Source organism: Canis lupus, chromosome 27 (assembly GCF_003254725.2).
Source record: "Canis lupus dingo isolate Sandy chromosome 27, ASM325472v2, whole genome shotgun sequence".
NCBI classification, from domain to species: Eukaryota; Metazoa; Chordata; class Mammalia; order Carnivora; family Canidae; genus Canis; species Canis lupus.
In genome coordinates this window covers 6,700,506-6,727,326 of record NC_064269.1, presented here as the reverse complement: position 1 = coordinate 6,727,326, position 26,821 = coordinate 6,700,506, and the positions used below count along the sequence as shown (strand labels likewise).

At 36.5% G+C, this 26,821-nt stretch overlaps 1 protein-coding gene across 6 annotated transcripts in view; it reads right to left on the bottom strand.

Annotated features, from left to right (window-relative positions):
- The window catches only part of SENP1 (SUMO specific peptidase 1), a 55,520-nt gene that overhangs the window by 13,102 nt on the left and 15,597 nt on the right, over positions 1–26,821 (bottom strand). For all 6 annotated transcript variants that reach the window (XM_035707230.2, XM_049102364.1, XM_049102365.1 and 3 more), the window contains 8 exons: positions 24,629–24,800; positions 17,445–17,548; positions 17,078–17,361; positions 15,192–15,246; positions 11,289–11,327; positions 10,351–10,435; positions 9,965–10,120; positions 8,981–9,112 (listed from right to left, as the gene is read on the bottom strand). In XM_035707230.2, coding sequence (XP_035563123.1) covers positions 8,981–9,112; positions 9,965–10,120; positions 10,351–10,435; positions 11,289–11,327; positions 15,192–15,246; positions 17,078–17,361; positions 17,445–17,548; positions 24,629–24,800 — 1,027 coding nt within the window. The remainder of the gene's footprint in view (positions 1–8,980; positions 9,113–9,964; positions 10,121–10,350; positions 10,436–11,288; positions 11,328–15,191; positions 15,247–17,077; positions 17,362–17,444; positions 17,549–24,628; positions 24,801–26,821) is intronic.

The following is a 26,821-nucleotide window of genomic DNA, read 5'->3' as shown; positions in this document are numbered from 1 at the left end:
CCAAGAATCAGACACTTAACTGACTGAGCCACTCAGGTCCCACTGAACCTTTCTAATTGGCTCAGGAAAAATAAAAAATAAAAAACATTCTGAAAGTTTTGGGCGTTAACACTGGTCCTAAGTAGAAACTAAGACAAGTTTTAAGGCAAAAAAAGCTTTTTCCTGTTTTACTTCTCTACATTTTCACCTTGACCTCCCTGTTCGGTTGTTTAAATTAAATCTAGCCTTGTCGACCACAATGCCCAAAAGACCAGCCATGCAGTAACACTTAAATACTATGAGTCAGAAGATCATTCACTCCTAAGATCTAACCTAATTAATACACAAAGCAGACTTTAGGTAAGCTCTATGCATTGCATCCCTCACTGTGAACATATACCCAGGATTTTTCTCATATGCAATTCCAAGTAACAAATGATTAGAACCACTGCTAAAGTTTTAGACAAAGACAGGCAGGCAACACCTATTTTTATGGAGTTGTGACAACCGTAATGACTATTCTCCCTGTGACCCTGCATAAATCCCTGGTTTATCAAAAGGACTTGTTCTATTAAGAAACACTTTGACTATAATGATGTGGAATCTATCAATGAATCATGTTGAAACACTAAAATTTCCATTCTGATCATTTTATTCTACACGTTAAGAGTGCACTGCATATGGCAGACACATCATATTCACTTAAATAATTTATCTCATTTTCTCTAGTTTTTCCCCCCCTTCTTATGAAACGAGTTTTTATTTCCTAAGGAAAACCTATTCCTTGTGTTAGGCTTGTCTAGTTGGGCTTAATGTTCTACAAGCCATTTTCTCTCTTTATTGAGCATTACTTAAATTTAAATTAAATTTAACGGCTCCTTGGAAACAACCAGAAAGCTCTGATCACTACCAACTAATTCCCCATTTCCACTTTTGTTATGAAAGAATGTTAGACAAAGAGTTACATGCTCTAATTTCAGATGCTGATTCCACAATAAAATCAGATGACCTTGGTATATCCCTTATTAAGTCTTACTTCTTTCTTTTTTTTTTTTTTTTAAGATTTTTATTTATTTATTCATGAGAGACACAGAGAGAGAGAAGCAGAGACACAGGCAGAGGGAGAAGCAGGCTCCATGCAGGGAGCCCAATGTGGGACTTGATTCTGGGACCCCAGGATCTCGCCCTGAGCCCAAGGCAGGCACTAAACCGCTGAGCCACCCACCCGTCCTTTTAAGTCTTACTTCCTAAGTCCCCTCTATCAATCAAGTAAGAATACTTCCTTTATACACAAGGCTATTGTGATGCAGAACAGCTGAAAGACACCTCTTTGCTTTCAGAGACTTAAAAATAGGTAACTGGTTGGCCTGGTTAGCTTGATCATCAGTCAGTATGCTATACAGATTCTACCTTAATTCCTCCTGCATTTCCTCACACCCCACATACGCTATTAGTCATTTCTTTATGGCATTTCCCTAGCTGGGAAAAAGTCAGAAATACAGTATTCCAACAGTCTAGTGCTTTTGCATTTTGGAAACAACTGACAATAATTAACAAGGGTTTGCAAAATAAAACCAGAAATAAAGACTTGGCTGCTTGCTATTTTCCCAATTCATCCACATAAATTAGTAGTACGGGATGACAGGAAGGAAAGAATCTTGGAGGGAAAATGAAGATCCCAGAAGTGCAGCATCATCCTGTTTCTCCACATGGGATGGGACACATTTAGTGCTGTGTAAAGGACAAAGTATTTCTTGCCCACAAGCATTTGGGTAGATGGTATCCATCTACCTACTCTGGCTTTCTACATCCTTGATGATTTTCTATTTCTCCTACTGATTGTTGAGAGAAGTGCTGAAATCTCCAACGATAATGATAAATTTATCTATTTCTTCTTTCAGTTCTGTAAGTTTTGCTTCAGATATTTTGAACTTCTCTTATAGGTTTATATATATTTAGATTAAGTCCTTTTGAACTTATCCCTTTCAAAATGTCTGTCACTGGTAATATTCTTTGCTTTGAAATCTACTTGGTATGATATTAATATAGTTACTTCTTTCTCTTGATTAGTTTTTACATGGAATATTTTTTCTATCCTTTTACTTTTAACCTACTTGTGATTGTGTCCTCACATTTAAAATGGGTTTCTTGGGATCCCTGGGTGGCGCAGTGGTTTGGTGCCTGCCTTTGGCCCAGGGCGCGATCCTGGAGACCCGGGATCGAATCCCACGTCGGGCTCCCGGTGCATGGAGCCTGCTTCTCCCTCTGCCTGTGTCTCTGCCTCTCTCTCTCTGTGTGACTATCATAAATAAATAAATAATAAAAATTTTTTAAAAAATGGGTTTCTTGGGGTGCCTGGGTAGCTCAGTGAAGCCTCTGCCTTCAGGTCAAGTCATGATCCCAGGGGTCTTGGGATAAAGCCTCACATTGTGCTCCCTATTCAGCTCCCTACTTCTCCCCCTCTCTCTCTGCTACTCCCCTGCTTGTGGCTCTCACTCTCACTCTCAAATAATAAATAAAATCTTAAATAAAATGAGTTTCTTGGGAGCCAAGCTGCCTCAGTCAGGAGAGCATGCAACTCTTGATCTCAGGGTCTTAAGTTTGAGCCCCATGTTGGGTGTAGAGATTACTAAAAAAAAAAAAGAAAAAAAAATCCAGGAAATTTCTAAATAAATAAATAAATAAATAAATAAAATGGATTTCTTGTAGACAGATGTTTTTCTTACCCAATCTGACAAGCTGTGCCTTTTAACTGGATGTTTAATCTACACCGTCCAATATGGTAGCCACTAGTTGAATGTGACTATTGAGCACTTAAAATATGACTAATCCAAACTGTGCTATAAGTATAAATATGCTGTAAGTATAAAATGGGTACTATATTTTAAAGAAAAGGTAACATATCTCTAATAAAATTTTAATATTTATTAAATGCCAAAATGACATATTTTATATATATTGTGTTAAGTAAAATATATATATATTTTAAGATTTTATTTATTTATGTATTCATGAGAGACACACACACACAGAGAGAGAGAGAGAGAGAGAGAGAGAGAGAGAGAGAGACAGGCAGATGCTCAACTGCTGAGCCACCCAGGCATCCCATGTTAAGTAAAATATGTTATTAAAATTAATTCCACTGGGGACCTTGGGTGGCTCAGTCAGTTAAGCATCTGCCTTCAGCTCAGGTTATGATCCCAGGGTACTGGGATCGAGCCCCAAGTGGAGCTCCCTGCTCGGTGGGGAGTCTGCTTCTCCCCTCATGCTCTAATAAATAAATTTAAAAGTTTTTTAAATTAATTTTACCATTTTTTGTTTGTTTTTACTCAATGTGACTACCAGAAAATTTAAAATTACATATGTGCCTCATGTTATATTTGTATCAGGCATGCTGGGATAGATCGTTTACATTTAATGTGATTATTGATACCAATGGGTTTAAGTCTACCATCATGCTCTTTTTTTCTATTTGTCCCATCTGTTCTTTGCATCTTCTTTCTTCTTTTCAAGCCCTCCTTTGGAGTATTTTTTTCCATTTTATCCTCATTATTTGCTTATTAACTATACCTCTTTGGTTTGTATTTTTGTTTTTCAGTGGTTGCTCCAGGGTTTATTTTTATTATTTTTTAAATTTATTTATTTATGATAGTCACAGAGAGAGAGAGAGAGAGGCAGAGACACAGGCAGAGGGAGAAGCAGGCTCCATGCACTGGGAGCCCGATGTGTGATTCGATCCCGGGTCTCCAGGATCGCGCCCTGGGCCAAAGGCAGGCACCAAACCGCTGCGCCACCCAGGGATCCCTGCTCCAGGGTTTATAATATAGTTCTTTACCTTATGATAGTCTATCTTCATATAACATTATGTCACTTCATGTACTCTGTAAGAATCTTAGAGTCATATGTACTTCCACTTCCCCCTTCTTTTGTATTGATTGTCATATTTTACATTATAAACCCCACAATACGTTTGTTTTAACTAGTCAACTGTCTTACAGAGATATTAAAAAATGAGAGCATTTCTACTGCTCTTCATTCCTTTGTGTAGATCGAAATTTCCACTGTTATATTCTGTGTAAAAAATATCCTTCAATATTTTTTTTTAATACAGGTCTGCTGGTGATCCATTCTCTCAGAATCTGTCCGAAAAAAAAGTTTTTTTGAAAGATATATTGGCTGCATAAAGAATGTAAGTTGACAAGATTTTTATTTTCTTCAGTACCTTAAAAATGTAGCTATACTGTCTTTTGGCCTATATGTATTTCTGTCAGAAACACATTATGTATTCCTCTAGTACATAATATGTCTCTTTTCCTCTGGTTGCTTTTATTTTTTTTTCTTTATCACTGATTTTCAGCAACTCGGTTATTGTATTTTTTAGTGTGGTGTCTCTTCTACTTGGGGTATGCTGAATTTCTTGGATCTGTCAGCATTAAGTTTCCAAATTAGGAAAATCTACCATTATTTATTCAAAAAATTTTTTTTCTGATACCACCTACATCTCATCTCCTCTTTCCTTCTGAGACTCTAATTACATACTCAGAACGCCTGAGACGGTCCCTCAGCTCATATATACTCCTCTTTCTTCAGCCTTTTTTGTTTCACTTGGATGGTTCCTATTACTATATCTTCTACTTCACTGTTTTTTTTTCTTCTGTAGTGTCCAATCTGTTAATCCCATGTATTTTTTTTTAATTTTTTATTTATTTATGATAGTCACACACACACACACAGAGAGAGAGAGAGAGAGGCAGAGACACAGGCAGAGGGAGAAGCAGGCTCCGTGCACCGGGAGCCCGACGTGGGATTCGATCCCGGGTCTCCAGGATCGCGCCCTGGGCCAAAGGCAGGCGCTAAACCGCTGCGCCACCCAGGGATCCCCATGTATTTTTTTATTTCAGATACTATATTTTTCATCCCTTAGAAGTTCAGTTTGGGTCTTTTACTTCTTCCATTTTTCTCATCATCATGTCAATTTTCCTCTAAACTCCTGAACATATGGAGTGTGTTTATAATATCTGTTTTAATATCCTTCCAGTCTATGCTAGTTCTGTCATTTTTGTCATTTCGGGGTATTTTTAGAAACTGTTTTTTCCCTCGTAATAAGTTGTATTTTCCTTCCACCTTGCATAATTTTTGAATGGATGCTAGACACTGTGATTTCATGTTATTGGGTTTTGTTATTACTAGAATATGTTTGTATTTCTTTAAATATCATTGGGCTTTTGTTCTGGGATATAGCTAAGTCACTTGGATCAGTTTCAAGCTTTCAAAATTTGTATTTAACTTTGCTACCACAGGTCCAGAGTGGCCTTTATTCTAGGACCAGTTTGGACCCACTTCTGAGGTAATATCCTTTAGAGGCCACTATTCAGTGCCTCATGATTTTTCCACTCTAACTAGTTGGAATATGAACTATTCTAACCACCTGTTAGCTCTAAGCTTTGTTCTGATTCCTTCTTTCTGGTGGTTCTTTACCCAGCCTCTGTAGTTTCTTCCTATCTACATATAGATCAGGGCTCAGCCAAAGATTTGAGGGGGGCCTCTGTACATCTCTGGAGATTTCTTTGCACAGCAACCTTCCCTTCAGTATTTTACTTCACAAATCTTGGCCCACTTTCACCTCCCCGAACTCTGAGCAATGTCTCCTCCACTGAGCAAGACTGTCAGGCACTGCCAGATTCTACTAGCTCTCCACACTCAACAGACCACAATAGTGAGGTGGGAGAAATCATCAGCTCATCTTTTTCATTTTCCTTATCTCAGGGATCTCTGTTATCTATTGTCCAAAAATTGTTTCATGTTTTATTTCATTTTCTAGTTAGGCCGAAAGGGTAAACCTGATCCATTTCATTCTATCATGACCAGAAGCAGAAGTCAGATCCATTTACTTATATGCCTAAAAAATTTCCATATATTTTTAAATTTATCTGATGCCTTATAAAACAACATTTAGGCCCTCTAAAAAGTAGAATCATCAGGCCATAAAGCAGAGTCATCAAGCTATTGGATCACAGAGGTTATCTAATGCAATTGCCAGGAATCAACAAATAATTTTTAGTGTTGATATCCATTTAAAAATATTCTCTTCTTGTTTCTTGATTGTGATTCTCAATCCACTTTTGCAACGAATTCCTCCTCTTTAACTCTGACCTCCTTCCTTTAATTAGATATTTCTATTAATAACTTATCACCAGACCCAGTAGGGAAATCCCCATCTATAATGTCCCTGGTGTCATCAGCCTTCCAGCTCCTTTTGCATTGACAAAGATAACCAATCCCCATATTCCATTTCTGAGAAGTTTCATTTTCTTACAGTGAGTTAAAAATGTCAGTCCTATCAACCAATCATTAGTCCTTTGAAGCTATACAGAATTTAACTATTCATCTATACATAAATCCATTCATGAAAAATGCTTGAAAGCCTATTTTGTAAATAAGCAATGTAGCCTACTCTTATTTTAGGAACAAGACCAGAGAAAGAGTAGCCTAACTGCTTTCTCCACATATTCCAAATATAGGACTTCTGGATTTTATTTTCCTTATAAATTATTCACATCTGTTTCACTTCCACTTCCAGACACTTCCATTGCCTATAAAATGGTAAGAATAATATGCCAATCACCTTATTTTGGAGAAGGACTTACAATAGCTTATAAAACTGACAGGAGATATAGAAAGAAAAGAAATGGCTATTAATGAAAATATCTATTTGAGGGAAGAACAGGATTGAAGAGAGCACGAATTACTTGCAAAAGAAGACTCAGAGTTCTTAACAGAAAAAAGAATTATGTATTTTTAAATGAATATTAATACTTAGGGATGTCTACTAATTCCTCATCAGAATGTTAGCTTCTCAAGGACAATAACTTTGAAAGCCTGAGAAGTACAGTACTTTGAAAATGGTGCTTTTCAAAATAGTTATCATCATCATGGACATGTGAATTGGTACCTGCTTTCAAGGTTAACATTCTAAACTCAGAAGACAAGTAAGCACTCTCTACAAAAGTTATGGGTAGGTGTGGTAGAGATAAAGTAGACAAGGAATATTTCCTTCTCCTTGACTTTTCTAAATAATGTAATTTCCACTAACTTTGCTTGCTAAAAATCCAACCTTTGATGGGCCAAAGGAATGGAAAACATGTCCTGATGAATGCTGCCTCTGTAAGGGATCTCACCAAATTAACTGCCACGGTAGACAGCACCGACTCAGCTCATATCTTACTCACTGCTGCCCTCTAGGAGGCTTTGCATAATCTACAACAAATGGGTTACAATGCCTGTAGAATAACTGACTCCTTTCCATTTAGCAGTGAGAGGCACAAGACAGCAAGAAACCACAAATCAATGTCTTCACATCAAAAACATTTAATTGATGGATACTTTGAACTGTCCTTGATTTCTATTTTGCTCTTTAATCTGGCTGAACTCTTTTTTTTTCCTGTTATTTGATCCAATGTTCAAATATCACTCTTCTGAACCAAAAGAAGCAAGAATGCTTTCCCCTAACACAAGACAGTATCAAACATACCTTCCTTACCACTCTTTGTCAAAGATATTTTTCACGGAGTGATTAACTTCTGAAATCTATATTTTAGAAACCGATCAGTGGCAAAGAGAATGGGACTAATCCAGCTGCCCCCAGAAAAAAAACAACATGCTGGGCATGGCATATGGCTCTCAAATTCTATACATCTAATCCTAAGACAGGATCCAATTTAGGATTCTGAGGCAGTACAATATAGTAGATAAGACCTATTGCTTGGGTCTAAATCCTGGCTCTGCTTTACTAGGCATGTAACCTTCCAAGTTTCTTAATCTTTCTATGCCTTTGTTTCTTTACCTATAAAATAGAAATGGATAAAACTACAGTATATACCTCTAAGGTTTATGGTGACTATTATCTGAATAGAATACATAAAACACAGCAGTGTCCAACATAATGTAAATGCTCAATAGATGTTGGTGAGTTATTATTTGGAGGAGCCTGAGCTTACAAAATCAGATTATAGATATCTAGAATATCTGGTGCTTACTATATAGAGTATCTCAAAATCTTCCATGGCTGTAAAGTTTTGAGTATACCCAAAATATCAGGCAGGGATGCTTCTACTGGGCCTAAGGAAGGAAGCAGGTACTTAGAGGAAAAAACCCAACCCCATTCTCTTCTTTTGAAGTGAAAAATATTCTTCTAAAATAAAACAGGCTCTTACAAGTTTAAGAATGGGGACAGATTAAAGACTGTAGTGTAATTAATCTACTTAAAATTATTAGCAGGAGGAACGCCTGGGTGGCTCAGCGGTTGAGTGTCTGCCTTTGGCTCCCAGGGTCCCAGGATCGAGTCCCATGTCGGGTTCCCTGCATGAAGCCTGCTTCTCCCTCTGCCTAGGTCTCTGCCTTTCTCTCTCTCTGCGTCTCTCATGAATAAATAAAATAAATAAAAAATTATTAGCAAGAGCTGGGGGCCATAGCTTTCTCTCAACCCAGTACATCAAATATTTAATAATATAGCTTTTTCAGTGTCAGTTTAAAAAAATATCATGTATAACTAGGCTACTTTAGAAAGCTTATCTCTCATAACCTATGTGAACTGGAACAAGTACAGATGAAAAAGGAAGTAGAAATGGAAGCCCTGATGGAAATCCCAAAGTACTCCTTCATGCTATAACATAGTCAAAGTTATTAAATATTTGCTTAAACAATGTGAACTGCAGGGTAGGTGCCTTAAAGAGAGTGAGAGTGAATGTCCTCTCCCTCAGTGTCTAAATCTTCCAAACAGAGAAAGGTAAATCATCAATTCTTAGACTCAAAGGTACATAAAAAAAAAATCAACTGAGGTACTTGTTTAAAATGTGTATCTCTACCACAATGCCTCATACTCACTCAGGAGAACGGGGTAGGCCATCTGAGGACCATACTTCGAGAAACACTGAGATAATGCTTGATTTAGTTTCCATTTAATGTTCACTTACTGTTTGAATACAAAAAAGTACAAGATTACCTCATCATTGAGCCAGTTCAGATGGTTTAGAGTTTGAATATCTTTGCGTGTAATGGTCAAGCGGAATGCTTCACTCAGAACTTCATCCTGATTCCCATTACGAAATACATTCTTTATTTCTTTCTCCATTTCCTAGGGAACCAAGAGGTGCCAGAGATGAAGCATACATGGCTAAGACACATTAGATTTCTCACCAAGTCCCATATAATCCCCAGACTATATTTATCAGTAATCAACTGTTTACTTCTAACATTTTGGTTTGATTTCTATTCCTTCCAGTAATCTCCTGGGTCACTTCTTTTCATCCCATCTTGTCCTCCCTTATCAGCAGTACAACATTTCAGACCCTTCTTTCTTTTATTCCTAAGTCTGAAATAACCTTCTGCTATCAAATTTTCTAAGTTCACAAAAAAGACCTAATTATATTTCATATCTTTGGTCCACAGGATTTCCTAATAAATAGAACCTTTTCCAAAAGGTAGTAAGGGGATAAAGGTAGTATCTTTCAGACACTTTTTCCTAAAAAAATTTGGGCTTTTTAAAGGTAAATTATGGAATCCATCACAACTTTAATAAATGTGTTCTACTTACCAGCTATATGATAATTTTATAAACAGAAGAACAGATTACAGAACAGATTATCTTACAATATACTTAGACTTTCATATATTTTCCAAATTTTTATACTGATTTTATATTACTTAAAAAATACTAAGTCTCAACTTACTATTTGATGTCAAACACATACGTTAAAAGTAAAAATGTACATAAAATGAAACATAAATTTAATGTTTTTTTTCGCTAAAGCTGTGAAAAGCCACCCATAAGTCTTTCCTCAATTTTCAATAATCCTCTAATAAGAGGAATACAATTTAAATTTAAATTTAAATGCCAGGTGTTCTGTTATTTCTGTGGTTGAAGTTCATTCAAAGTATTTTTTCTAAACACACTTGCTAGCACAAGAGTCTGTAGTATGTAATTTACCTCTGTGATTTCAGGAAATTCATCTTCACTATCAGTTAACTTATGACCTTTCTTTTCTGTTTCTTGGGTGATTGTGACAGGGATCTCCTTTTCAAGAGGTACACGAAGATGTAGTTCTACTGAATCATGTACTGAATGTTCCTGTTCCTGCAATCTCTGCAAAACAGAACTTTAGAGTAAGTGGGATAAAGAAAACTACTCCTTGTCTACATACACTGAGTAGGACTAGCTGGAGAGATCAAGGATATACACTAATCATATAATGCTATGCCACCATAACATCTTGCAATTATAATTGCTTTGATCCCAAATCCAGGTAATCTTCCAAATTAGTTTCAACTTGGATATGCTATTTATTTACAATCTTATCCTCAATTTTTTGTTACCTGATTTTGAAGCTGCAATGCCAGTGCTTTCTGCTCTTCAATCTGGCGCAATCTCTCCCGTGCTCGAGAATCATAAACACTAGTTCTAGGAAATGAAAAGGAACATGACACAAAAGCAGACCACTGTCTTAGTATCATGCACATTGCACAATGAGCATTGAACATAAAGTCTAAAATCCTTACACTACACTGATATTTTAAGAGAAATATTAAAATATCACTAATTCTATCACTACACTGATATTTTGAGAGAAACCACATGGTATTATTAAAATTATCCTAATTTTATTGAAATGATGAAAATCATTAATTTACTGCTAAATCTGAACAGGTGACTTTTGTGGATATTTGTAAATGTGTAGTCCTTTTTTTTTTTAAAGCATGCTTCTAAGATTATAGAGAAACTGAAGCTTCATTCTAGAAACCCAAAAATGAGACTGAATCTCAAAAGAGCAAATAATATATCACTGAGGTTTTAATTCAAGTATTTATGATCCAAAATTAAAATATGAGTTAATTTTTTTTCTCTATAAAATGAACAAGACCAGGGATTTGGATAACTCAAAGTGAGTTACTGAAACTGGAGACTAAAAACTTTCAGTAATTTTGCAAATTCCAGAAATGTGAATTATTCAATAAATTAGTTTGATCATTGTGAAAATTGTGGCATTTATTTTCCCTTCTATGTAACCTAACTTTGAAAGTTTTCCAACTCAATTTAGTTTCAGCAGCTGTTATATATTTAATAAACCTGAGCATAGAAATGTTCTAACCCCAATAGAACTCTAAAAACCCAATAACTTAAAAGTTGTTATATAAATTTATATTAAATAGGGAATATTTGCTGATTAAATATAGGTAGGATGATCAGCTAACTACTTCTAACTGGAAAGGAAGTGATGGAGAAGGAAAAATGATGCCAAAAAATAACAACTTACAATTCTTTGATCCACAGCTCTGCCTGGAAAAAAGTAGGACTATGGGTGGGAGAAGAAAATGACAAATGAACAGGAGGCTTCTAAGAAAATTCAAATATTTTCACCAAGAAAATTTACCATTTAAACAATTTACAAGAATGCTTTTATGTATGCAGTAAATAAAAGGTCCTAAATTACATAAAACAATGGCAACTGGGAACTAAAAGAATATGAGTCATTTGTGTTTATACTAGTTTAAAAGATGACTCAAAGTTCAGCAGAGAAATTAACTGTAGCATAGCTCTTTACCTGCATGAAGAGACCAGTATGACGCGGAGGAGTACACCACTTGTCAAGATAATATGGTAAGCTATAACATTACTCCTCCCAAATGGTTCAGACTGACAGACTTATTAATGATTTAGTCAAATCTTGGACGACTTCTTGTCAGTCTACTTGAATCAAAATATATTTAACCAAATCATACTGAACACTGAAAATCCCCACCGACACAAGAGTCGATATCAAATTGCTAGTGAGCCAATGCATCACAGTGGAAAATCAGCAATACAACTCCACTCTAAAGATGAGCGACCAAATCCAATCAATGCAGCTCTTGCTGACAATCCAAATGAATAATGCTTAGCAGAAGCGTTACAGGCATGTTCTCTCTCGTAGAGCCTCTAGCTCTTCTCAAATGTCCTCATCTCCTCGCCAATCCCTAACTGAAGGATCTCCCACAGAAACAAACAGAAGAGTGAACACTTTTCCAAAGAAAACTTTTAGATACACAGAACAAGTAAACAGAGCAAAGCATCAAATTGGGAGTTAAGAAACCTGGATTTTCCAGAGTGGTCCCTGATTCACTTTGTGACTTTGAACAAGTCACTTCATTTCCATGGGTCTTAGTTTCAGATTTGTAAAATATGGAAATCAGAGTCCCATTCAGTTCTTCAATTGCTACAGTCTGTCCTAGTGAAGGAAAGGACTCAAGAGACTATTCCTGGGACGCCTGGGTGGCTCAGCAGTTGGGTGTCTGCCTTTGGCCCAGGGTGGGATCCCAGGATCTGGGATTGAGTTCCATATCGGGCTCCTGGTAGGGAGCCTGCTTCTCCCTCGACCTGTGTCTCTGCCTCTCTCTGTGTCTCTCATGAATAAATAAATAAAATCTTTAAAAGAGAGAGAGACAGACAGACAGACTATCCCTTTCTCCTTTGCCTATCTTTTGAGAATCAGTATTCCCAGTCATCCTTAGGCTGGGATTTAACAATGAACATGCTATTCTATTGCCTCCACACTGTCACTGAGGTTAATAAGGGGAAAACATATGATAAGCAGCCTACACCCTTGGCACAGTGAACACTGATGTAACAACGATAAAAAGCCACAAAGATCAGTGGTAGCACTGTGAGGGGCTTAGTGTGTGATACTAAAAACAAGTGAACATGAAAACACATTTATTGCACAATATAAAGAAGTGACAAGAATTCCCCAGAATTTAATGGTATTAGATCATGCTATTGAAATTTATCTGCTTCTTTTATTAGACCATAAACTTAATGAGGATAGGAATTTTTGTGTTTCGTATTTACTACCGTATCCTCTGCACCAAGAATAGTGCCTAGTACACAGCAGGTACTCACTCCTCATTGAATAAATGAATAATTTAAGGGAAAAGTACTTCTCTTCAATGGATCAAGGTATTTGCTGGCTTAGGTAGGTAAAATGCAAGGGAAGAAAGCAAAATCTTTGGCTTTTCAAAGAGATCATACATTATTTTTCATATGATTGAAGCACACAGTAATAACTAAAACAACTTATGAGCACCCGCTCAGTGCCGTGTGAAATTATGCTCTAGAGGTTTTATAGTAGTTTAGCCTCATGATAATTCTCATACTAGTTATACTCAACAGACTATTTAATAAGGAATTATTACTCATAGTATAGAGCAAAGGAAATTGAGGTTCAGAGGATAATCTTTCTTGGAAGTCAGAATTAGAAACTATATGCATCCAATTCCAAAGACTGTGCTTTCTACTCTTGCAATGCACCTTTCAATAAACCAAAGCCTTAAACCAACAGGGAGATGATGAGTACCTGAGCTACTCAAGAGAGCATTTCAGGATTTCAAGAAAATGCATGTTTTATTTACTAAGTACCCATCATCTGCCAGGCATTATGATCAACACTAGGTGATCAGTGCAAAGGTATTAGTAATGAACAAGATATAAGGATAGAAGTACTAGAGGAAAAGGCTAATGGTATCTAGAGAAGTCAGAGAAACGTCTTGAGAAAAAAAACAACACCCAAGTCAGATTCTGTAAAGCAAAACAATAATTTAAGAAGTAGACAAGGACAGAAAGGAAATTTCAAGAGTTAGAATCAGCATGTATAACAGTACAAACACAGGAAACGACATGGCATATTCTGGGAAATAATAAGGGCAGATCTTCCCTGCTAGAACTTAACCAAGAGGCAGTGGTGGGAGATTAAGAATAAAGAGCCAATAAACCAAGCCTTGGGAGAGGGGGGCTCCAACTTCGATAAACAGTATTATTCAATCAGCCTTACCCAACAGACCATTTTTCCCTCCATCTCATTCTTCAGGCATCACTATGAGAAATCTTCCATAAAGGAAAGGCACACTGAGTAAAAAACCATAAAGAACTAAAAGCACTCTTTACATGAAATCGACTTTTTCCCAAGAGGGAATACCTACTTTTGCATAGTACATGTGAAAACACTTTTATAAGTGTTTTTCGTGTATTTTAACCTCCACAGTAAATACTAAGGTATTAATATTGGCATTTTCATTGATAAGGAAACTAAGGTTTAGAAAAGTAACTTGTCTGAAGTTACATGATGCCTGGACAAGAGCAGAATCTAGGTCTGACTCAAGAAAATAAATTTATAAAGAGTAAGAACTCCAGGGCAGCCTGAGTGGCTCAGCGGTTTAGCACTGCCTTTAGCCCAGGGCATGATCCTGGAGACCTGGGATTGAGTCCCACGTCAGGCTCCCTGCATGAAGCCTGCTTCTCCCTCTGCCTAGGTCTCTGCCTTTCTCTCTGTGTGTCTCTCATGAATAAATAAACAAAATCTTTAAAAAAAAAAAAAAAAGGAGTAAGAACTCCATACTATAAAATCTCCTTAAGAAACTATAACAGAGAATTTTTCTTTAAATATCTAAAATTCAGGACATATAGGAGAGCTGCAAAGAGGTACACAAGCTGAAATGAACAAGAACATTTCATTATTTCTAACTTCCTCAATGAAAAACTGATACTATTATTCCAACAATTGAATTGCTAAGGTACAGAAACAGCAATGGCAAAGAAATTGCAATCTAAGTAAATCTACTGAATTACAGAGAAAAAAGTTTCATGTAGAAGTATTATATAAAAGATCATACTTGAATTGAGACTTCAAAGATAAGAAAAAGACTCCTGCTTCTTTAGATAGACAAGTTGAGGTAGGGGGTACATACCAGGCTAAAGGAACACTGACTATGAACATAAGTAAGTACATATCACATTCTAGTTCAGCATGTAATAAAAACATGAAAGAGCCCCATCTTCCTATATGGCTCTTCCTCTCACCTCTATCATGACTCTCCTCAAAAGTCACTTATCAGACTTTCCATGACCATCCACATAAACATCCACGTAAACCCCAGTCTCTATGTTACTCTGCTTTATTTTCCTCCACAGCATTTATTACTACCGGACATATATATTTATTTGTTCACTATTTGTCCCCCATCTCTTTCCTTACACCCCGTATAACCAGAATGTAAGCTCCTTGAGTGCAAAGCTTTCATTTTATTCACTGCTATTATCCCCAGTGTCTGTATTAGGACCTAGCACACACAGGTTATCAACTAAAAAGAAAACAGCATGTCAAGAATGTCCTTTTTCTAAAGCTTACCTGGGATTTGGAGCCTGGGAATCTTTCACTTTGAGTAAAATCACAGAGTCCGATCCTAAAAAAGAAACAAAGAGCATATCATTATTAATAAAATCCTACATAGTTAAACACTCTAGAGGTCTGTAGTCTAAGTTCCCATACTTTGTCATATTTTATTTTCATAAAAATAATGCAATATAAGGACAAAGGCAGGATGGAAGAGAAAGAGAGGCAGGTCCATTTTCACCAAGCCAGAAATAGGGCCCAGTGAAGAGCTTGCCTCACAAAGAAAGCAGTTGTTCTAAAATACAAATATATATGCCCTTCATCATTTACTCTTGGGCTGTGCTTGATTCCTGTGCTGCTTCTTTCTGTTTCTGGGAAACAAGAAGAAGCCAAGATTTCTCAAAAGTCTTTGTTCATGAACTACCATGAGACTGAATAAGGTGAAGGCGAGGGGGTGGGGGAGGGAAGGCAGAAAGACAGAAAGGAACAGGTACAAAATTCTACCATTCCATCATTTATTTTCAGAGTTGATAAAGGCAGGAATCCTTCTAAAGGATCGTGTCCTAATGAAGTTCTAATGATTAGAATTTCATTTAAAATATTTATTAAATGGTACGAGAAAAGTAGGCAAACACTTCAATGTACTATCGTATGTTTGTTTCAGTTTAGTTTCATTTTTTTTTTTTTAAGATTGTATTTATTTACTCATGAGAGACACAGAGAGAGAGGCAGAGACATAGGCAGAGGGAGAAGCAGGCTCCATGCAGGGAGCCCGATGTGGGACTCGATCCCTAGTCTCCAGGATCACGCCCTAGGCTGAAGGTAGCGCTAAACCGCTGAGCCACCGGGGCTGCCCTAAAGGCTTTTTTTAATGGTAGTTCCCAGTAAATTATCTCACAAAATTTTATAAAGGTTTCCATGAATACAAGTAGCTATATATATAATGAGGACATCAACGATTTTAATCCTCAAGTGAAAATTTTAAGTAAGTGAGGAATAGCTTAAAAAAGAATAATCAAACCATCTGAGGGAGGGAAGAACTTAGAGATTGATCTATCAAAATATCCCTAATGTATAACCACTTAATCTAAAACTGTTTTTTTTTTATTTTTTTTTATTCATGATAGACACAGAGAGAGAGAGAGAGAGAGGGGCAGAGACACAAGAGGAGGGAGAAGCAGGCTCCATGCCAGGAGCCCGACGTGGGACTCAATCCCGGGTCTCCAGGATCGCGCCCTGGGCCAAAGGCAGGTGCTAAACCGCTGTGCCACCCAGGGATCCCCTCTAAAACTGGTTTTAAGCTATATACCTAAATATATACTATCATAAATACACATAACACATAACCAAAGAAGGGGAAAACTAAGCAAACAAAGAAAATTATCATAGAAACCCTTCATTAGCTAGAGTGCTAACTAGAGTAGATATTTTGGTTCGCTGAAAATTAGGTGGAAAATCTTTTGTTTCCAAAATTTGCTGATGACCATTCTAAAATGCACCAACGTACTATACAGGTCTTGTAATTATTACCAGGTTAATAACTTATACTTCAATACTTAATTGATGTTACAAAACTTTGAGAACTTCAGAGTACTTAATGGCCATTGTAAAGTACTAGAAACAGAGAAAGTACTGAAGTAATTGGGCTGACATTACTGACTGTAGACTCTGCTCAGGAAGTTAATCTTCTAGATAAAAATATATGAAATCATTTGCATCTCTGTAAGAAAAAAGCAAGTTACTTGCAAGGTGTAGTTTATTTGTAGTATGGCTAACTGAATTATCCGTATTTAAAGTTTCTTATATGTTAATTAAGTTACATGCATATTACAACCTTGCCTATAATTCACATAAACCGTTAACTGGCTATTAGGATTGAAAATATACAAAACCAATTTTACCTTCTGATTGTGTATTTGAAGCTGGTAAGTTATCTGGCTGATATAGAAGAGAGTGATGATGTTGGGGTTGATGGAGAGGCTCAGAATCTTTGGATCCAAATGCAATATCTGGGGCATAAGATGATAAGGAATATACATTGTGGGACAGTTGCTCCTGGGTAGTTAAAATGCTGGCAGATCCAGATGATGAAGTATCAGAGCCAATGATCTGAGCTGCACAGGAGTTTCCATTTTTAAACAGTGGGTCTTTCAAAGTATTCTTACTGGAACTAAGACATCGAGACCTAGCAAGAGAAAAATACAAAATTCAGTATCAAATAACAAAATGCAAAATTAAATTCATTTGAAATATGTTTCTGTGACTCACAGATGTAAAGGAAAATGTGTGGTAGGTTTGGCTACAGAAAACTGTTTCCCTGTGACCATCTGTAGCAGCTGTCTGTAAATCTCTCTTTCTTCTTCTTGGACTGTCTATAAAAGAAAGAAAAAAATATTAGACACATCCAGTGAGGCAAGTTTTTTTCAAAGCAGTATCTAGACCCCCAGAAGTTCTGCTAAAGTTTAGGTAGAGTCCCTCAAGATAATTAAGAATTATCATTAGGGATATTCTAGAAAAGTTGTAAAAGGAGTTAAATGAAATGCCATATACTTTGGAAAATTATGGGACACATGTAAGTAAATAACAGTGCAGAGAAACTATAGGACATGAAACCAGAAGGCCAGTAGGCAATCACTTTTGAGTCAACTGATAGCATCCCAGAAACAAAACATTTGAAGATCTTTCAATTAGGATTCCAACAACCCCTATGATTCTTGGCATCTACTAGAAAAAACCACAAGGAAGTAACCAGAATAGTCAGAATCAGAGTGGGACACCTTGCAGTTTTCCAGCCTACCCAATTTTTCAAAGTATCAGTATTTTCCAGAGATGGATTTCCACCTCTAGTATTTACTCTTTTTCCTAAGCCCCACTACTGAATTCAGGGAAAAGCACGTACTTCCTAACATTCATTCATTTGCTAACTTGAATACTCACTAGAGATACTGCGCTGACTAAAATAAAATTCCTGTCCTTATGGAGCTTACATTACAGTTAAAGGGAATGGCAAACAAGACTGACTAGTCAGCTAGTATGAAAAAATTAAAGATGAGGGAATAGAAAGTGATGGAGGGGAAATAACAAGTAAAAGCACTCTAAAAAGGTGATGATTCAAAAGAAACCTGTATCAAGAAAGAGGTAAATCACAGAAATTTATAAAAGCGTATTCCAGGTAGAGGAATAGCAAATGGACACGCCCTCAGACAGGTATGTCCTTGATGTGTGCAAAGAAGAGTAAGGTCAGTGTGAATTAGAAGAGCAGTTAAGAAATGAGGTCACTTAGCAGAGAACTGGATTACATAAGGACTTGTAATCACAGGAAAGCATCTGTTCTATACTGATCCCCTGAAGCAATGGGCTGCATTCACTAAATAATATGCCCTGGTCCTTAAAAAAAAAAACAACGAAATCTTATATAAGTTTAATACAACCACCAGTCTTCACGAAATAATTTTAATACTTTGTGCTGGGGCTAGCAGCATCCTGCACTATGACATTTCAATATGTGCATAACATTTTATTCAGTTATAAATGTTAAAAGCAGTATGAATTAAGCAATATTTATGCAAATGCAAACAGACTCTATTTTTTCTTCTTGATCACATATTAAATTGCTACATACTAAACTTCACATTGTCACTATAATGTTACTGATCTAACAAGATTCACCTTGAACAAAGAAGCATGACAACTCCTTATGAAAAAGAGCTAAACTTAATTTGAATAGATGAGTAATAAAGTAGAATTAATTAAACTTTTGGTGGAAAAATAGACCCAAGAGAAAAAACAAGTTGCAATTTTCTATACGAATAAAATAAATTCCATTATTTTACCCCTTATACATTAATAATATATTTAAGATAACAGCAGCTCTTTTTTCTAGTGTTTGTGAAGAGACGGTGTACAGTATTGGGCAGGCACTTCAATGATAGCACAAAAGTGATAACGGTGAGCAGGTAAACACTGATATCAATTACCAAATCTGTAGTTTTTGGCTATTGTACTGAGGAAGCCATAAGCATCTGAGGGATAAATTTAAAAACGATAATTAAAATAAATGCCTTTTATTAAAACCTAAATTTGCTATTACAAAGGTTCTTTAAGTAGACAGTGTGAAGAATGAAGCATCATTACAGATTATTAGATTTTAAGAGATTGCCAGGCAACTCCATAGTGATCTATATACAGGAAAGCTGTGTTATCTAGTACTTTAATGACTGACATTTTTGAATACCCCTCAATGTAAATTTTGGCCCCACTTTCCCACTACACCAAATAACCTAATTCATAACCAACATACAATAGGATTAACAGGAGTGGTAAAATAAAGGGAGTAAAGGCAAACCAAAGGAGTAATACCACTTGGATCATGGAAATTAATTCTTTTTTTTTTTTTTTTAAGATTTTATCTATTTGAGAGAGAGAGACTGAGCACACGTGTGCGAGAGAGAGAGACAGAGACAGAGACAGAGAGAGACAGAGAGAGAACAGGGGAAGGAGTAGAGAGAGAAGCAGACTCCCCACCAAGCAGGGAGCCTGATTCGCAGTTCAATCCCAGAACCCTGGGATCATGACCCAAGTCAAAGGGAGGGGTTTAACCAACTGAGCCACCAAGGCACCCCATTAATTCTTAATTAACCAATCATTTTAGCTCATTTCTATTGTCCTACCAAACTAGATTTTTAAAAAGCTTTGACTGCATTATCACATCATAGGGAGGAAAATAAAGCAGAGAAACCGCCATTAAGAGATTACTTTGCATACCAAGGAAATGTAAACAAATATCCCCATCACATGAAGACTTCAAGATCACACGGAGAACAGTGAGATAGAAAGATCTTTGCTTGTGGTACCCTACAGACTTCAACTGTATAAAAACACTTCTCTCCTCCTTCACATCACATAGCAAAATGGTTTCTTAGAATAAATCTTTATACTTCTAAATAAAACATGAAGAACCAAGGTGCCATTAAGTCATTCAGCTAATTATGACAAACCTATATTAATTCAATGTAAAGAACTGATTTTTAAAAATCCAACACACATAGGTCATCCACAAATGATTTTTCCCAGCTTTTCAAAGAAAACCTTCTGTCTAAGGCTGAACAACCTCACAGTCATTAGACACCATAAAATGAACAGGAATAGAAGTTCTGTATTCCAAATAATTATCTGAGGTTTCTTGAAGCCTCATACTTTCAGTTTCAACTAACTTATAGTCTAAAAAAGAAATTCTAGGAAAAAGGTTAAGAACTTTTCACTGTTCTACATGTTAATTTAGAGGCCACAAGAATTTATCTTCTATTTAGGACCATTCAGGTCCTAAAGAAAAGAAAAGATAGTCCTGGCAACTCTGAAAAGAACATATAACACTTGGCTTTACCAAAAGAAAATGCAAAAAGGTAAGTCATTTTATAAACACAATTCTTTTTTGGAGCATCTGGTACTATAAAGTAAAAGGAAACATCTTTCTCTGCACATTACTTATTAAACTATTTCTACTGAGTAAGCAAATTAGGAAACTAAGAGGAAAGGAAATAATAATTGGATAATATGTTAAAGTAAAAAAAAATTGGCTCATGTTATTTTTTTATTTTTTTAAAAGATTTTATTTATTTATTCATGAGAGAGAGAGAGAGAGAGAGGCAGAGACACAGGCAGAGGGAGAAACAGGCTCCATGCAGGGAGCCCGACGTGGGACTCGATCCTGGGTCTCCAGGATCACACCCTGGACTGAAGGCGGCGCTAAACCGCTGAGCCACCCAGGCTGCCCTCCTGTTAGGTTTTAAACCTAATAAAAGACCAAGGAAAGTTCAAAATGGTATAAAGGTAATTAAGGTGTTGAATTCTATTTTTTTTTAATGTGGAAAATATATTATAAATAAATAAATAAATAATGTGGCAGATTCTTGCATTTAGTTGTTTCTCTTAAAAGGCTCCATCAAAAAATAAATAAATAAATAAATAAATAAATAAATAAATAAATAAATGGCTCCATCATTGGGACGCCTGGGTGGCTCAGCGGTTGAGCATCTGTCTTCGGCTCAGGGTGTGATCCTGGACTGGAGTCCTGGGATTGAGTCCCACATCTGGCTCCCTGCACGGAGCCTGCTTTTCTCTCTGCCTATGTCTCTGCCTCTCTCTGTGTCTCTCATGAATGAATAAATAAAATCTTTTTTTTTTTTTTAAAGCTTCCACCATAAAACTAAACTGTCTGAAAATTATAAAAATTCAACAGAGAACACAAAGTGAATCTTACGAAACTAGTAAAAACCTTTGTTATAAATTACTCAAATAACCTTATAAATCTCCCAACTTTAATTCTGTTTAAAGAAATAGTTTTGTACTGTATAAATTTCAACTATCAAAAGGGCATAATTCAACAACTTTCTGGTTTTAAGTCCAAAATTCTAGGTTATAACAAAATTATAAAGTTTGGCTTTTTCGTTTTTTTAAGATTTTACTTATTCATGAGAGACACAGAGAGAGGATCCCCGTTTTGTTTTGTTTTTCAAGAATAAAACCATCGGTGTCATCAGGACAAGTCAGGAAGTCCAACATCTTAAAATGTTGCTCAGTATGTTGCAAAGAAGCATGTCTGGAAGCAACATATAAGTGAAAGGAAACGATCTGTTTTTCTTTTTCTTTTTTTTTTTTTAAAGATTTTATTTATTTATTCATGAGAGACACAGAGAGAGAGGCAGAGACACAGGCAGAGGGAGAAGGAGGCTCCATGTAGGGAGCCCAATATGGAACTCGATCCAGGATCCTGAGATCATGCCCTGAGCCAAAGACAGACACTCAACCACTAAGCCACCCAGGCGTCCCTGTTTCTTTTTAAAAAAAAATTGTTTTTGCCATTTTACATTTTTGAAATCCCTAGTATTTTCTCTTTCCCAAACAAATCCATATCCTGTAAACAGTGTTAGTTATATTAGAGATATTCTCTATCTGTACTGTCCACCGGGGTAGCCACTAGCAATATGTGGCTAATGAGTACTTGAATTGTGGCTTATGCGACTGAGAAACTAAATTTTTATTTTATTTGACCTGAATTAATTTAAGTGACACATGTGATCAGTGGTTACCCTACTGGACACTACAGTTGTTTAATGATGTCCTTGCATCAGTCATCACCCAAGTGGTGGTCTGTCTCGTCACCACTTACATGTTTCCAAATTCTTCTTTACGTATTCTCTTTAAACTCCTGTTGTAAGACTGAAGAGTGCAGTGGGAACAACATCACGTTAATTTTATAGATGGCTTTATATTCCTGAAGGTGGTTAATAAATCCAGCAGTAAGATTGATACACAATTTTCCTTCCTTAACATAAGCAATTGCATCTCCCTTGGAGAGCACAGTATTTGCATGGAAAATAACTTTTCCTCCACTTTGTAAGCTCCTGCCAATAAATTCTTTATTCCCGGGGGGGGGGGGGGGAAGTATTGTATTTTAATCTAGATTATCTGTACTATCCAAGACTAAATATCTAAATGATCTATTGATAATCTAATGAAGTTTGGTCTAATAATTTGTTTTATACGGGTGATTCTATATTTCTGTAATACAAGTGACTCACTTTTCATAGCAGAATATAGACCAACTGAAGCAAACAACAAACTGAAGCAAAATTTTCTGCATCTGTTTGATGGAATAGGTTCTATCCTTGGCATCTATAGAAGGAAAGGGAACTCTGACTTCATGTTCTATATTAAGCCAGCCTGTGACCTGGAGGGTTGAAAATTATCCAGCTGGCCCAAGTTCTCATGCTGGAGGTCGAAGTGAAAGAGGAGGGGCCGAGTGGCCCAAAGGACTATTTGACTAGTGGGTGAATGGTGGGCTTACAACGAACACAGATAATCTTAAGAATCTCAGTGATCTCAGTGGCAGCCACATGAGGTAGAAGAGGGTTGGGAAGTCAATATCCACCTACCATGCTGCTGTTGTCTGCTTCCTCACAAGTCTCTCTGTACCCTGCAGGCTGCCTAGGCTCCAGGAGAAAGCACAACCCCAGTAACTTAAAAATACTATTTTTGTAATAATACATACATGATACTGAATTCAGTAATACAAAAGTGAAAAATAAATCTCACTTTTGTAACTGTTGCTCAGCTCTCATCAGCAAAGGCGACTGCTGCCAGTTTCTTATCCACCCTTTCCCTACTAAATATAACTTACTAGTTCAGCCACGCTCTGCTTGAATATTTCAGATTCAATACAAAATTAAAACCAAAAGGATATACAGCATTTTTACTAACCATGTCATAAATAATCACATCTTGCCACTCAAAAGATCTTCATTATCAAACTATCTAATTATTTAGACAAAATGCTGTATTCTTGACTCCTTAATCTGTAAGCTCCAGTGGGCTGGAACTACACCACTGTGTTAATATAACAGAAAGTATACCAGACTAGACTCCAGAAGACCTGGGGTGTAGGCTGGCCATTTACCAGTTGCGTGACCTTTAACTTTTACTCTCCTAATGTGTAAAATGTGGATATTACCTCATCTCTACCTACTTCACCGGATAAAAATGACCCAACATAGTAATACATGTGGAAGCATACTGGAAACTCTATATGCTACATAAATGTAAGGTATTGTTATTCATTTGTATCCTCATAGCAAGCAGTCCAAAGCTGACTAGATGCATTATAAATATTTACCATAAGCACACTCCTTACCACATAAATTAAATGCCATATTATATTAACAGAATTTTTTTCCTTTAGGTTCACTGAATGCATATAACAATCAAAGTTTCAATACAACATCTTTCTTTGGGGGAATATCTATGATCTCAAAGCTCTTCTTACTCATAATGAAGGGATGTAAATTATTTAGCTGGCTTCTTGACTTTCCTTTTATACTGAGGGAAAATTGTCCTAATAAGAAATAAGGGGGCAGCCCGGGTGGCGCAGCGGTTTAGCGCCGCCTTCAGCCCAGGACCTGATCCTGGAGACCCGGGATCAAGTCCCACGTCAGGCTCCCTGCATGGAGCCTGCTTCTCCCTCTGCCTGTGTCTCTGCCTCTCTCTTTCCCTCTGTATTGCTCATGAATAAATAAATAAAATCTTAAAAAGAAAGAAAGAAAAAGGGCAGGTATTTTATCAAATCCAGCAAGGTTATCAGTTTTGCCATATGAAACAAGAGTTGAGGAAGGGCCCAAAAAAGAGAGAACAGAGGTAGTTTGATGTATGAGAAGTCATTTAGAAAATACTGAAAATTAAGTCTGCTGCTCAACTAGAAAGCAGTAAGAGAAGTAATAAAGTCCTGATAAAATCTCTCTTCAACTTCTTTAGCACAGATGACAGCACTCAAAAACTTAAGAAAAAGCACAGAAAGGATTAACGGAATGGTTAATAAACATCTAAATCAGAGGGAACAAATGGCTGAGTACAGGAAAAGATTCTAACCTTTAGTAGGCTTTGTTGCAGGTTTTCCTTACCTCTTCTGCTGTACTAACATGTCGTCTCTGAGTTTTCTTGGGGCTCAAAAGGTTTCGACGACATGAACCACTCCAAGACGGACTTGGAACAGGCTTAATAGGAAACGATTTTTCATATGCAGACACATGGCAGTGATGGTTTGACTTTCCCGTAAAAGTGTTTGATAATCCACTAAAAAAAAAAAAAGAGTTTGTAAGTAAAGAACAGCAAGAAAATTGAACCTAGTGATTTTTACTTTCAACAAATAACAAAAACAACCAAAGTGTCAACAAAACCAACACCAACAGGGAGAACGGTGGATGTACCATTTGAGAGAAATGTACAAGAAATGATACATGGGTTGCTCTATCAGGTTCTGCTCTATCAGGACTTAAGATGTCCTAGATTGCTATACTATATAATTATCAAACATTTAAAATTGTATCTTTTAGCTTTATAGTTCCTTTGGTCAGGAACCAAAGACCTGGGCAGTATAACCAAAAAGTTGATCAGGTGAGACTTCTGAAAACCTGGGTCTGAGGTACCTAACATACACTTTCTATTTACTCACTACAGCCTCCTCCCCCAATTCCCTTTGAAAAGAATTATTTTAAGATTAAATATGCAAAGATGTATAAGCTGAAGCCCTTCAATGAAGTTTTTAAGCTGAATTTTAAAATTTCCTAAAAAACCAACAGATGGCTCCCTTCCTTCATTAAAAGTAACCAGAAGGCTTTCTCCTAAGCTACATCACTATGTCAGTTCTCCTCCTGGCCTATTTACCTCCTCTGAAGGAGAATTTTCTTTGTGTTTCTTTAAACTGTTTGTGTTCCCCAAATAATGGAAAAAACTGGCAGGAAAAATACTTCTGTGAACTTAAAACCCAGTCTTATCTCTAAGACTAGATTAATAATTTAAAGTTTTTTCTATGTGGTCTTTTTCATTTGTTATTGCCCAGCAAGTATGAGCTACTTGCTCTCAGAATACTAAATCTCCCCCGCCTTTCTTTTTGCTGAGGATGCAGAATAGAGATACATAGCTGATTAAACTGAATTCAATGAAATCAACTCTTTAAATAAGTACATTCAGTCTGGATCCAAATGCAATCAGACTAGGTGTAAAGAAATAAAAAAGCACGTATATACTCTCTCAAAGGGAAAAAAAGAGAAAGACAAATTAAGAGAGGAGGTGAGGGTGGGAGAGAAAATTGAAACAGGTGATGAGGATTAAGGAGTGCACTTGTGATAAGCACTGGGTGATATACTGAAGTGCTGAATCACTATATTGTATGCCTGAAACTAACATAACACCGTATGTTAACTGGAATTAAAATAAAAGCTTAAAAAACTCACTTACATGCTAACTCTTCAAATTACAATGGTTTTTATGTGTGTTAGAGTGGGGAAAGGAACAAGGAGTCAGAATTTCAGGAACAGAATTACTTCCTTAGGATGGGTGGATGCCACTACAAAAACAAGGCAAAGGCAGTACAATTTGTCTGGTGAAGATATAATGAATTCCCCTACATTGCCTTTTGTATTGATGCTTCCTAGAATGTGTGTGTTTAATGCAAAAGACTTTTTTCTAAATAAAAAACAGTGGGAGGGCATATTACGATGCCAGAAAGCAACAACGAAAGAGGTTGGGCCAAATACAGCAGTAAGCTTAAAGGAGCTCCCTGTGGCAAAAGCTGTGAAAATGTAAACATTAAAAGAATAATGATTGTAGTGGATCGAAACACACTGAATCTGGAATGACACTAAAAAAGAACAGAAAAATTCAGCTGAACCACATGAAGTGGCTATTAAAAAAAACAAATTTACTTTGAAAATTGCTAATGAAAAAGAAAGATCTAATCCTATCTCCTGCCTTTCCAGTAGATGTATTTCAGGATAACCAAACAACCCCACCTAATAAACTAATAAGGAGAAAAAAGCTCCCCTTCACAGAATGACTAATCAGTATAGAAGAAATGGTAACATTGGAAAAGTACTATTTCATTAACTCTAATAAAAACTATTATCAAGTCAAAGGTCAAAATGCACAAACTTCATAAGTTCTGGGGATATAACATACAATGTGACTATAATTGATAATACTGTTACTGCATATTTAAAAGGGAAGGGAGAAGAAATGGGTAGGAAATATCAGAAAGGGAGACAGAACATAAAGACTCCTAACTCTGGGAAACGAACTAGGGGTGGTGGAAGGGG